Source organism: Diachasmimorpha longicaudata, chromosome 12 (assembly GCF_034640455.1).
Source record: "Diachasmimorpha longicaudata isolate KC_UGA_2023 chromosome 12, iyDiaLong2, whole genome shotgun sequence".
Taxonomy (NCBI): domain Eukaryota; kingdom Metazoa; phylum Arthropoda; class Insecta; order Hymenoptera; family Braconidae; genus Diachasmimorpha; species Diachasmimorpha longicaudata.
This window is the reverse complement of record NC_087236.1, coordinates 5,607,569-5,620,587: the sequence shown is the minus strand read 5'-3', so window position 1 is coordinate 5,620,587 and position 13,019 is coordinate 5,607,569. Positions and strand designations below refer to the sequence as shown.

The window sequence follows — 13,019 nt, the reverse complement described above, 5'->3', positions numbered from 1 at the left end:
AAACACGAAAAAATCGGTTTTAGAATATTCCTGGAGCCCTAGAAAAATCCCCGATAGTCTCTGATATTCCCACGTAAAATAATACGGTGTAATAAAAAATACAGTAAATATAAAAAACAATATTTGTAATTAGTGATAATGCTTTTTGGCAGTTTTCAACATATTTGAAAATACAGAGTTTGAATTATTGAGTAATTCATCAGGACTTCCCATTTCCACAATTTTTCCAGCCTCGATAACGAGGATTCTATCGCAGGTGAGAATTGTTTGCAGTCTGTGGGCTATCGTTAAAATCGTACAATCTGAAAATTCCTGTTGAATAGTCTTCTGCACAATAGCCTCTGTTCCTGGATCAACGCAGGCTGTAGCTTCGTCCAAAATTAATATCTGGTGAATGAAAATAAAATTGCTAAGACCAATGATGAACGACTAATTGCCCAATATCGAACAATCACTAATTAACAGCGAATAATTATTCACTGCTGACTGACGTCCAATAATTAATAACTCAATAACAAAAATATAAAAACCTTATTTCTTCTGAGAATAGCTCTAGCAAGACAGAGTAGCTGCCTCTCTCCCATACTCAAGTTCGTCCCACCAGAATCGACAGAAGCCCCCAATTGTCCAGGCATGGACAGGATTTTATCCTTTAACTTGGTGCTCTCGAGTGCCCCCCACAGTTCCTCATCACTTTTGCTCTTGAATGGATCCAAATTAAACCTAATAGTCCCACTAAAAATGATCGGATCCTGGGGTATGATGGAGAGTCGACTCCTCAGCTCATGCAACTGAACAGTCGAAATGTCCACACCCCCAATTTTAATGCACCCTCCCGACAGCTCGACGATCCTAAAGAGTGCAGCTATGATGGAGCTCTTCCCCGAGCCAGTCCTGCCAGCAATTCCCACCTTCTCCCCCGCCTGAATACTGAACGAAACCCCCTGCAGAACTGGCGGTAGATCACTCCTGTACCTCAGCTCGATATTATCGAGCTCAATGTCACAACTGTTCGTGAACCCCTCGTTCACCGCCACCCGTTTGGTGTTATCATCTTCATTCCTCAGGGAATGTAAATAACTACCAATTCTCTCAACAGAAATGAACTTCAGTTCAGTCTGGTACATCGTCCTTATGGTGTACTGAATAAATCCAGTCATCTGTCCACAGAACGACAGAGCGAGTCCCGCCATTGCTGGTGACACCTGATTCCTGAACAGAATCATTGTCAGACCAGTGGAGGCGTACGCAGTGACAGTGAGAGCATCAAATCGTATCGTCGACCACCTCATGGCAATGTTGTTCAGCAAATTGGAGGCGCCATTGGCATCGACTCTTTGATAAAATCCCTCGATAAACTCACCCTCTTTCTCAAAAGCGTGAATTGTGTCCAATCCCTGGAGTGTTGCAGTCGCATGACTGAGGATCGGTGCTCTGGAGGCGCTCTCCACACGTTGAATGTCCCTGAGGACAGTCCTGAATACCTTCGTAACGTAGTAGAATCCCACCATGAGAATGGCAAAGACAAATGACAAGTAAGGATACACTAGACAAATGATTAAAATGTGGAGAGGGCCGTGGATGAGGTTGTTAAGGAGATACTCCAGTGCCAGGGGCAAGTGAATGTCCAGCTCGTCAATGTCCCTGGTGAATACGTTCTGCAGTCGACCCCTGGGCGTTGTCTCGAAGAACTCCATGGAGGCACTGATTATTCGTTTGAACAGCTTATTGTGCAATTTCGTAGAGGCCCTGAGGGTCGTCTGGGTCACGACGAAACCCCTGACGAAGCCCATGATGATTATCGCCCCAAAACACGCGCCATAGACTGACTCGTAAAACGGTAAATCAGGATTGTCGATTATATTATGGGATATTATCGTCTCGTTGTTGATCATCGTCGTCGCACCTCCTCCACCTGCTTTTATCCAGGTGGCCAGCCACCAGCTGCTGAATGTCGAGGCACTGACGTTCAGCAGAACGACGAATACGACAAATAATGAAACTGTGTAGCCACCGATAGCTTTCACGTAATTTCTGTACGTGTGGAGCTTTATAGACCCTTTGCCCTTGATCTCGGGCTTCGTGAACGCCGCGGTATCCCTTGAAACCTCCTTTTTCGTGTCCTCGACGCCATTAACTTTGACTACGGGAGTTTTACTCCTCGATTTGTCTACGTTCATGTCTGAGTCATTCGTCTTCTCGTCTTTCCTGTCATCGTCATCACCTTTTCCTCGCTTTTCTTCTTCACTTCCAGGGGAATTGCCGTGACTGATTGACATGCTCTTCACCATCGCTGCGTACTCCTTCCCCGCCTGCATCAACTGCTCGTGAGTGCCGAACTCCACGATTCGTCCATTGTTCAACATGTAAATCTCATCGCAGCAGCATAAATATGAAGTTTGATGGGTCACGAATATTATTGTTTTCTCACTCAGGGCGCGGAGAATTAAATTTTCGAATATGTATTTGCCAACGTTGACGTCTACTGCACTCAGGGGATCGTCGAGGAAATATATGTCACTAAAAATTATTATTATTATTCACTGTCTCGTCAGTCAATGCTATAATTAGGAAAAAATCTACTAAAAAATACAAATAAAATTATATTGGATTATAAATACCGATTAGCGTAGAAGGCTCGTGCCAGGGCGATCCTCTGCTTCTGTCCACCGGACAAATTGACTCCCCTCTCGCCGATCTCGGTGTCATCAGCCGCTGGCAGCAGATCCAAATCCTCCTGGAGCTCGCACAAGGCAACAGCTGCATAATATCTCTGAGCATCGAAGGCATTTCCAAAGATAATATTCTCCCTGAAAGTGGCGTTGAGTATCCACGCCTGTTGGCTAACGTAGGCGCAGCTACCGTCCCTCGATAACTTCCCCGTCGTAATCCGGAGTTGTCCCAGTGCAGCTTTCAACAAACTACTTTTCCCACTCCCCACATTACCGCATATTCCGATTAATTTTTTTTTCGCCGCTTCAAAAGTTATGTCACTGAGGACTTCAATGCGCTTTGGTATCAGGGGAACTTGGGCATCATCGTCGGGGTCCAGCTCCTTCGTTCGTAATTTTTTTCTTGAATCAAAGACAAATGTGCGATTGAATATTTTTTTTTACGGTGCGATGACGAGGTGCTTTTCCATTTTACTGTAGCTTTTCTTACCCTCATTTAAAATTTAATTAAATTAATTACCTTTTTTTCCGAGTTTCGTCCAAATTTTCCGCATGAATATCGCAACTGAATGTTCCATTTATTATTGACAAGGCTTGATTTTTCACTATTGGCTTGTGAATAGGACAATTATTTTCTGCCATACTCAGAGCACTCTGTGAAATACGATTAATTAGTGAAGATAAAAAAATAAATTACTCACGAGTAAAGCACTTCATGCATATTACTTGCAAATAATAATAAATCATAAATAAATAAATAAACAAGCATAAAGCACCAAAGACCCAAAGCCCCGAATTAGCTCCATGATTTATCACCTAGACACGTGTCTGATGCAAGGATACATAATTTTTAAATAAATAAATTGATGTTATGTGTAGTCAGTCGAAAGCAAGCTTTAGATATTTCCATTACGAGAGGATAAAATTAATTATTATTTATTATGTAAAGAAACACCTTCATTCTAACGAATGATATTCTCGAATTGACGAGTGTAGATGTGCCAACCTCGAAGAAGGCAATCATGTGCCTTATCATCGTATTGAACATCAATACGAATGGAAATGCCTGAAAATAAAGGATCAAGGGTGGGTATCACAGTGAAATTTGGTGCTTTGCTTTGGGGGGAAGGGGAGTGGATCGGCCATGCGATTTTTATTGCGTCGTGTAAACGATTGATTTTTTATAAACACCACCATGTTCCCACACCAAATGAGTGCCATTCAACGAGAAAATAAACTTTGTAAAATAAATATTTGAGAGAACCTTCATTCGTTTACAGGATATACTAGAATTGATCAAATGTGCTGTACCATTTCGTATGCTACTGAGGACTTGTTTCAATTGATTTCCATATATAATTAACACTGGAAAAGCCTGTAATTTTTAATGATTCCAAAGATAATTCTTTTCATTGCGATAAGAGGCCTGAACTTTATTCTGGGTGACACGACGGGAGATCGAGGGCCACAAGTTATGAAAAAAATGATCAATTGTCGTGACACCCTATTTGCGTTAATGTTTCCAAAAGTAATTGTCATGTGTTGTATTTACCGAAATAAAATAATAAATATTACCTGCGCTGCAGTCAAATTATTTCCACCAGCTACATGACCCAAGAACGTGACAATGGCAGATATCAGGGTAATAGTGACTGATAACGCCGAGCCATAGCTCCTCGCCATTGTCATTTTTTCTAACAGAGCTTTTTCTTTTCCTCTAATGGCTGCAATTAAAAATTAATAGGAAGTTATTTACGGGTAATTGGGGAAGTGGTTTTCACGTGGATTTAATAAATAAATCGTGGGACGTACCAAGAAGATTCTCGCTGAAGGGATCCTCCCATGCGTACATTTTAATCAGTTTAATCCCGTTGAGGATCTCGTTAAGCGCTGATATTCGATCATCCGATGCCTTGACACTCTTGCCTTTTAAATATCCAATGAGACGCGAGATGAAATACTAAATTGTGATATAATAATCCATCGTTAAGACTATTAATCCTCTGCGGGAGATTCGGGCAAAATGGAATGTCTTCAAGGCTCAATAACTGGGAAACCGCAGAGTGAAAACGAATGATTTTTTTCTCACTTCAAAGCTTAAAAGAGAGCTTCAAAATGAAAAAAAAAATCGTTGAATTTCACTCGTCTGATCCCGAGTTATTGACGATTGAAAGGCTCCATTCTGCCTCATCCTGGCATGTCTAAATATTCCACAAATAAAAAACCATGTGATATTGGTCAGAGGTTCTTCAACAGTAAAATACCATTGTTCAAAACACGAAACAATAATATACAAGCCCAATAATAAATAAATAAAGATAAACTTGATGTGAAGAGATAACGTAAAAAATATTACGCAGTAATTTTTTTTTAAATAAAAAGTGAGACAGTAAAATTGAAAAAAATTAGTGATTCTTTTCTGTGGAATCTTTAGACCTGTCGTAGCATTTAAAATCATTCCGATAAATGGGGACTGAATTACCTGAAAGGGATAGAACAGCAGGAAGAAAAAAAATCCCAAGAGTGCCATGGGGCTGAGAATCCACAGAATATAAATAATAATCAGAACTGTAACGACTGGACTTATGCAGAAAGGCGGTAAATAAAGGCATAAATCGTAAACCTGCTGACCGTCAGTGGACATCATGTTAATGAACTAGAATGCCAGTAGGAGATGGTGATTAATCACGAATTAATTATCGTCTGAATTATTTTTGCAATCGTCTGAATTCCAAATTAATTTTTTCTGCTTCTCCAGCTCTTTTCTCAGCTCACAAGAAATTATGTTGATATTAACTCGTCTGTGGGGAATAAAATGAGCATTCTTATGAACTGGAATATTTACTGGTGAAGCAGAGAAACATGAGAAATCAAATTTGTAATTTTTATTCCCTGATAAATGATAATTATCCCCCCTGCAGTTACCCCTAAAAGAAAATCAAATGAAAGTTCATCAACCATATCTAGGGTCTGATTGGTAACAAAAGCCCCGGAATAATGTAGAATTCAAACGTAAAATTAAAAAAGCTCACTTTTCCCGAATCTTTGTTTCCAAGATTACTCGTTCTAACCAGTTTTCTATACATAGTAGCAATAAATGCAGCCTTGAATCTCTGAGCAGTTCTGTAACTGATAATCCATGCCCAGCACTGCAACACAACCTTCATCCCATCCATTAAAAATAATAAAAAAACAAGTAAAATCCCACTGGCAAGAGTTGCATCTGGTGATTCAATAAATTCAAGCATTTTTCTCATGACAACAGCTGATCCAATAAATCCAAATACAATGGAGATAGACGTGATAAGCATGGCCATGAGTGTTCTAGTTCTTATAAATTTCCACGTGACTCGTGAAAATGATGCCCCACTCAAGCCATTTCTCACTACTTCCTCATTCCAAAGTGCCTCGAGTCTCTGCACATTGTAATCGCAGCAATCGTACGGCGACGACTTTGGTAGATCAGTTAATCCATTATCACGATAAGCACGCCATAAATATTTCGTCAGCCACGATGAGAAAAGTGTCGAGCACAAGCCAGCCTCATCGATCGAGGCATTATCGATCTCCGCCTCCAATCGCCTCCTGAATGGCAGTAAATTCCTCGTGGCAGCAGTGTAACGAGACAATTTCTTAGATTTTCTGTATTCATTCTTAATGGTAGGTCTCTTGGCATTCTGTCGATTAACATTCTCCTCGTCCTTCTTGCTGTATCGATTGTATCCAAACGAGTGATGTCTCTTCTCGCAGTCGTTGGACTTCATGTCTCACAGTGGAAATTTTGCTTTTCAACGATAAGGGACGCTGGCCTCACGCTTTATGTCACATGTCAATAATTACTGATTTTGAAAAATGGTGAATCGATCAGGTAATACTTTATCGACGACTCACGATTTCACAACTGATCAGTTAATGTCCCACACACTCACCAGCCGGGAAAAAATTCAAATCCCCCCAGTGGCATCACAGTTGACACGATACTGACAGTATTGTTGGTACGACAAAGGCTTTTCAATTGCTCTCTTATCACTCGGCGTACAGCCGCGAGAACACATTCACAATTAAGAAGTCGAGATACACTAGCAGTACTGGTGCACATCTAATACTTCTTATCAGTTTGGATTGTGTACACATATACATTACATCGATATTCAGGTCTTGTCAATCACTGGAGGATTTATAAGTCGGGTTCGTCTCACATTTTCTTTGTCTGGGACTTCAGGGGCTGCGATGGGTACATCTTGGCAGGGGACAGCTTCTATCTGTCAAGACTCGACTATAGTATTCAGTGATAGCCTCAGACCAAGGACTGTGGCCCTGGAGTCCACACCAGGTTCATGGAGTTCTCATAGGAGTCGTCAGGCGTCCAATGAAATGGAAATTGTTGTCGCAAAATTTGTTGATAAATAAAAAATCCATGGAGAGCCAAAATGTTAATTTGTTTACCACATGGACTTCTTCTGTGACTCAAAAAACGCGATTATCCACTTGCCTGGGTGACATGTGACCCAGGGGCGGTGGCTCTCTTCTGATTGAAAAAATAACTCGAATGCTTAGGGACAATTTAGCTATCATTACTTAATCAGTGGTTTCAAGAATGGAATGCAGTCAATTACTCGGTTTACTTACAGTTTGTAGTTACTTTATTATCACGTTTGTTTTATCTTGAAAATTACAATTGACAAAAGGAAAATTTAATATCATGTACATATTTTGTTTTTTTTTCTGCTCTTGAACGTCTGTCAAATTTTCATTGCCCGACTTTTGCATAAACTACACTAGGTTAGGGTCAAATATTTCTCATTCAATCGTTAAAACTAGTGAGAATGCAATGGAATCAGAAAGAAAATTCAATTTATGGGAAAGTGTTTCTAATAGATTTAAAATCGATACGGTTTTTATCTGCTGTGAATTATAATTGATAAAAGGAAAACTAGAAATCATTTCCAATTTTCCATATCTTTTCTTTCCTCTATAGATCGTCAAGTTACTGGCGATTTTAGGATAAAAAAAATTATATGTTACGGTCGAATATTTCTAATTCAATCATTAGAAATGTGAGAATTTGTCGAATGTTGGGGCTAACAAAAAAAAAATTTTTTTATGAAAACTTGCCGCATTCTAATAAATTTGAAAGGAACTGTAATTGAACATTTCGTATTCCTTACGATATTCAGTATCTAAAATACTGTTGAATTATGCATGAAATTGGCACTTAACTCGCAAAAAAAGGGGGGAAGGGGCAATTCACTTAGCAATTATGTAATATTTGCAAGATTCTCCTCAAGTTATTCTTATTTCTTTGAATTGAAATGTTTGCGGATTTATTCTAGTCATGAGTCAATAACGTAAGAGTGGGTGAATAACATTTTAAAATGTAATTACGCTTTTACAAGCCTGAGCATTATTTAATACAAATGGTTGCTGCTATAAAAATCGTGAACTACCCAAGCCAATTGTCGAGCGATCTGCAAAATCGTTTAAACTCACGTATTTCCATTTGTCATTTCGAAAAAATAAAGAATGAAAAATGCATACTTCTATCGTAATAGAACCTAATATGCTCCCATCGAGCACACGTGGACGTACTATTGTCACTCATTAATCCATTCATATGATGAGAAATACATTAATCTTAATTACTTACTATTCAATGCACTCCAATGTTAATTGTGGAAATTTATCAGTGCTTTTTCTCCATCAAATGACTCTTCCCTCCGATAACAGTGAATTAGATGATTTAATTAATTCCACTCGTTATCGTTGCCAATTAAAAGTAAAAAAAAAAAAGGAAAAAATTTGTTGTCTTGCTGTTTTTGTTTATCAATTGCTTCCGTCTTGTTATTTCAGTGGCGATGACGATAAGCGGATTGAGTTGTATCTCAGAAACTGTTATAATTATTACCACCCAGTTGGCTGCTGTAGCCTCGATTGTTGGGAGAGTAGCCGGGCCTGAAGTTGTTGGCTATGCCGCCGCAGAAATTCCCAATTCCACCCAGTGACATACCACCCCCGCCACCACCACCACCTCCTGATGAGCCCGAGGAGTTCAGGAAGAGTTCAATGTATCTGTGAGACATGTGGCTCTTGTCCTAAAAGTAGACAGAAAAATTTTTTTATCCTCATTGTTTGAAATATAATTATTATCTTTGTTGTCAATTGATAAAATACTTCCAATCGACGACGAATTTTCGAATAAAAAATGATTTGTCAATTTAAAAATTAACGAACCTTGGACATGGCTTTGACAGCCTCTTCATGAGTTGCAAATTCAACATCAGCTTCTCCAGAGGCTCGCCCATTATTTTCAAGAATAATTCTGATGTTGACTGGGGCAACTGGTCTGAAAAACTGAATAAAAAATTCACGTGACAAAAAAGTTTTCATGAGAGATTTTAAAATTATTCATTATTCATTAGAGATTATAAAAATCGAGTGGACTTACGTCTGCAATGTCCTGTTCAGTTGCTCTGAAAGGTAGTCCTCGCATGTGTATGCAGTGGACACCAGGATTGCCACTCCAATTATCCCCACCTCCGGTTCCAACTCCAGCAACACCGAGACCACCACCAATACCGCCTCCAACACCACCACCACCACCCCCGCCCCCACCACCGCCGCCGCTGCGATAATTAGACCCTTTCATCTCCATTCCCCCTCTGAGTCCCATCCCTCCAACTCCTCGGGATCCATAATTGTTTGAGCTTCCCCACGGGCCTCCATCAAAATCTAAAGGATTTTTTTTAATTAAAAAAAAGGAATTAATATTCAAAAACAATCTCTCCAATAGTCTACGTACCTCCTCGATTTCTTCCACTCCTTCCATTATTGTTGAATCGATTCATGCCCCCAAATCGATCTCTCTGGTCATAAGGTGCAGGCCTTTGATTATATCCTCCACTCATCGGGCCGCCTCGCATTTTCGGTCCAATGCTAGCGCGTACCTCGGATAAACTGCTCCGGAATATTTCAATATATCTGTTGACATTAACAGCTATTAATTAACATCCCTACTCAATCACAAATAATCCAAATATTTTGATCGTGAATAGTTCAATAAATATTCAACGTATCATCTATCGCATTAAAATGAACAATCATCATTTATTTAAAAAATCCTGGAAACTCGAAAATATCCAGCGTTCACTACTGATCATTTCAAGTGAATTGATCATCAATTTTAATTCAAACATCTTCCTCTCGAGTGGGTTAATTCATTTGGTAATATGAAAAATTCTATGTATCACTGACGATACCACATTACACGTGCGTCATCTCTCTTTTCCTTAGTTTCATGACAAAAAAAAATTAATTTGGATATTGTGGTGGGTCGCAAGCTCTGCAGTGCCCACCCAAATCCATGACAAATGTATTCAACTAGCCCAACCCGCCTTTCGTGGGATTCGGTGACGATGTTGAGGGGGTACCACCCGCCCGGCACCCACCCAGAGGTATTAAGTCGGGCCAACAGTACTTTTTAATAACAATTGACAATGATTTACGCTCAATAAATCGCACTTGACAACAATATGAACATCTCAACACTGAAAAATTTAATGAACAAATTGTGAATAAATTTGAAACAATTGATGAAACCCACTATCAAAGATGGCAATGCTGAAAATGCCTACCTGCACCAGAATAAAGTTGAATAAAAAAAATGAAAATTTTTAAAAATACGAAGTACTTTTTTTTTTTTTAATTTCATCATTGATAAATCATAATAAATAATGCCCAAACCCATTCTAGCGTCAATGCCCCACCTGTGTCCTATCTTTTCCTTGTGTTTCTGTAGAGCGCGCTCCGCGACATCTTTGTTAAGAAATTGAACGTAAGCCTCCCCAGTACTGCGGCCCGTGAAGTCTGTTGGTAGCGAAATCCCGTTCGGCAATATCTCCAACCCTGACCCACACATAATCAAACATCCATATTGTAGCGATATTGTAACCCATTAATAAAACATTACAGCTGGAAGGAATTTTCATTAGAGACAAAATAACCCAGATATGGGACTTATAAATACAAAACACCAGTTGCACTCTTTTCTCGAAGCATTTTTTTTCTGAGAATTTATTATTTTTGTTTATGGATTGTCTTCTCATGGGGAGGGACTTCAACAAGACTATAAGGAATCAGTCCAGGTAATTGGACAAATTGGGTTGTTACACGATTTTTTTTAGTTCAAAAAAGCCAAGATATAATGAACAATATGAGATCCGTATTTTTTTATTCTAAAAAAATATGAAAAATCGGAAAACGGGGACCATGAGTCAAACGACTTCAATCTTTTCTGACTCGTTAATTTTTCATTAATTTTCTTAATCATCATGCACAACTCCAATTGCCATAAAAATTCGTATAATGGAATTTCATGTCGTAGCAATGTTTATAAAAAAAATATGACAGCAGCAGTTGCTGCTTTTATTTACTGGCCCCACTTGTTTAAAATGGATGCTGCAGAGAAAAAATAATAAAACAGTGGAGTCGAAAAGATACCAATTGTTTTTCATACCTGAGAAGAACTGAGCGATTTCTTCTTTGGAGCATCCGAAGGGCAGTCCGCGAAGTCGGACGCAGCCATCGTCCATAACATTCTCGAGATTTAAGCCACTTCTCTTAACGACCCAGTCCATTTCCGTTCTTTTGGCTTTAAAGACTGCAAACAAAAAAAATTGACAAAAGAGAATAAGACAATTTAATGATTTCACATGTTTACCATATCAACAATCAATCCAATAAAATTATCTGGGCAGTTGATTTTTTTTTTTAAGAAAATAAATAAATGTATTTTATGGTACCTTCGATGTAACGATGTCCCATGTGATCCCTGTCCCGTTTGCAAGCCTTTTCAATGTCGTCGGCGCTTTCCATTTCGATATAGGCCTCACCGCTCGGTCTCCCCTCCCGTGACATTGTCATATGAATTCCAGCTTTTCCATGACATATACGACAGTCATTGAAGAACTTGAGAATTTCATCGACTGTCGTGGACCAGGGTAATCCACGCAATTTCACGACGTAGCCGCCCTCGTCGTCGTGATCACCAGCACCGTTAGACATGTTGAAATGTCGTACTTTCTAGATAAAAAAGGGAAGTTTGACAACGATCACGAGCGAGACGGTTCTAGAAGTATTTTTCAACGCCGTATTTCTACTCTTGAGCCCTTCCTAGGTAGTTTAGACTAGGTTTCCATCACGTCAATCATGTTGCTCTAGAAGATGATCATGGTGGTGATCTTCTTGAGAGAACTCTCTCAGTAATTATGATCATTTGAAAAACGACTGGAATCCTAACCTCCAAAAGTGAGGACATTGAAACAAAAAAAAATTATTGGAGTTCATCCAAGTGGTATGCAGCATAGTCATCCTCTAGAGCAACATCAGTGTCCCAATTAGGGTCTAATCATCCCGGGGATCGCCTCACCACGTCCCGGTTGGAGATATATAATTTTGCAAAAAAAAACAAAAGTTTTTTTCCTCTCAGTCGAAAACCGTAAAAAATGTTTGGTTATAAAAAAGGGAGAGATACAATTTATTATGAAGACTAGATAATATTTGTCTCCATAAACTCAGACGTGAAAAAATCACGCCATTGGCCGACTATCACCCAGACTTCCAGAAGAAACCAACGTCCAAGAGTCATCGACCTATCAACTTCACTAATTTCGTCTTAATTATGGAAAGTTTGGAGTAATAACCCCAGAGGCTTTCATATCTACGAAAATATCGTCTCGAAATTTTGATCATCATCCCAGTGGACGCTAACCATAAAAATCAATGTCTCCACATTGAATTCATCCAGAACAATTTATTATTGAATATAACACCAAAAGCGTCGACTTACCTTCACTGAAGAGATGAGAACTAACTTTCAAAGCTGTTCGTAATTAACTCTTCTTTAATCGACCAGGATAAACGTTATTGAACAATAAAGATGCCGATGATCGAGACAAGCACAAACTCGGATCACAAATTCGTCGGGGAGAATGGCGACTGCTCAGTAATGGCGGTCAACTCGTCTCGGAAGTGACGCCGGCCAGACTCTCCCCACCCCTCCGGAGTTAACATAAATAATAGGAGAGTGCGAACTTTTTATTGGCCTTCAACACGTACTAATCCACCAGGTGGCGATACCAGTCCTTGTGGCTCAAACGGACCGAAATTCGTGGATTTTTTTCCCGACGAAATGCGCATATTGTCTCACATTTGGAGATAAAACATCGCCTTTTGTTGGGTCCCTTGGTTCTCTCATCAACAATTATCAATAAAAATTAAGAATAAAACGTTCAGTTTATCGGAAGTCCGCAAGCTCGCTGAGAATAACCTGCGTCTCAGATTAGCTCCCCC

General features: G+C 39.4%; 2 protein-coding genes across 3 annotated transcripts; both read right to left on the bottom strand.

Moving 5' to 3' along the window:
• Positions 1 to 110: 110 nt before the first annotated feature.
• LOC135167963 (ATP-binding cassette sub-family C member 5-like) lies at positions 111 to 7,145 on the bottom strand. 2 transcript variants are annotated; one of them, XM_064131711.1, is made up of 9 exons: positions 5,705 to 7,145; positions 5,155 to 5,328; positions 4,485 to 4,632; positions 4,248 to 4,396; positions 3,937 to 4,047; positions 3,193 to 3,326; positions 2,622 to 3,074; positions 531 to 2,520; positions 111 to 387 (listed from the first exon to the last, which is right to left on the bottom strand). In XM_064131711.1, the coding sequence occupies exons 1-9, from the start codon at positions 6,434 to 6,436 to the stop codon at positions 130 to 132; spliced, it is 4,149 nt and encodes a 1,382-aa protein (XP_063987781.1). In that variant the 5' UTR covers positions 6,437 to 7,145; the 3' UTR covers positions 111 to 129. The 2 variants fall into 2 exon arrangements, with proteins under 2 accessions (XP_063987781.1, XP_063987782.1); XM_064131712.1 differs by lacking the exon at positions 3,937 to 4,047 and adding an exon at positions 3,628 to 3,738.
• A 147-nt stretch (positions 7,146 to 7,292) lies between these two features.
• Positions 7,293 to 12,697, bottom strand: LOC135167971 (heterogeneous nuclear ribonucleoprotein F-like). Its single transcript, XM_064131730.1, has 8 exons — positions 12,517 to 12,697; positions 11,471 to 11,750; positions 11,185 to 11,328; positions 10,436 to 10,574; positions 9,472 to 9,650; positions 9,118 to 9,401; positions 8,904 to 9,023; positions 7,293 to 8,764 (listed from the first exon to the last, which is right to left on the bottom strand). Exons 2-8 carry the CDS (start codon positions 11,730 to 11,732, stop codon positions 8,555 to 8,557), a joined length of 1,338 nt encoding a protein of 445 aa, XP_063987800.1. The 5' UTR covers positions 11,733 to 11,750; positions 12,517 to 12,697; the 3' UTR covers positions 7,293 to 8,554.
• Positions 12,698 to 13,019: the final 322 nt, after the last annotated feature.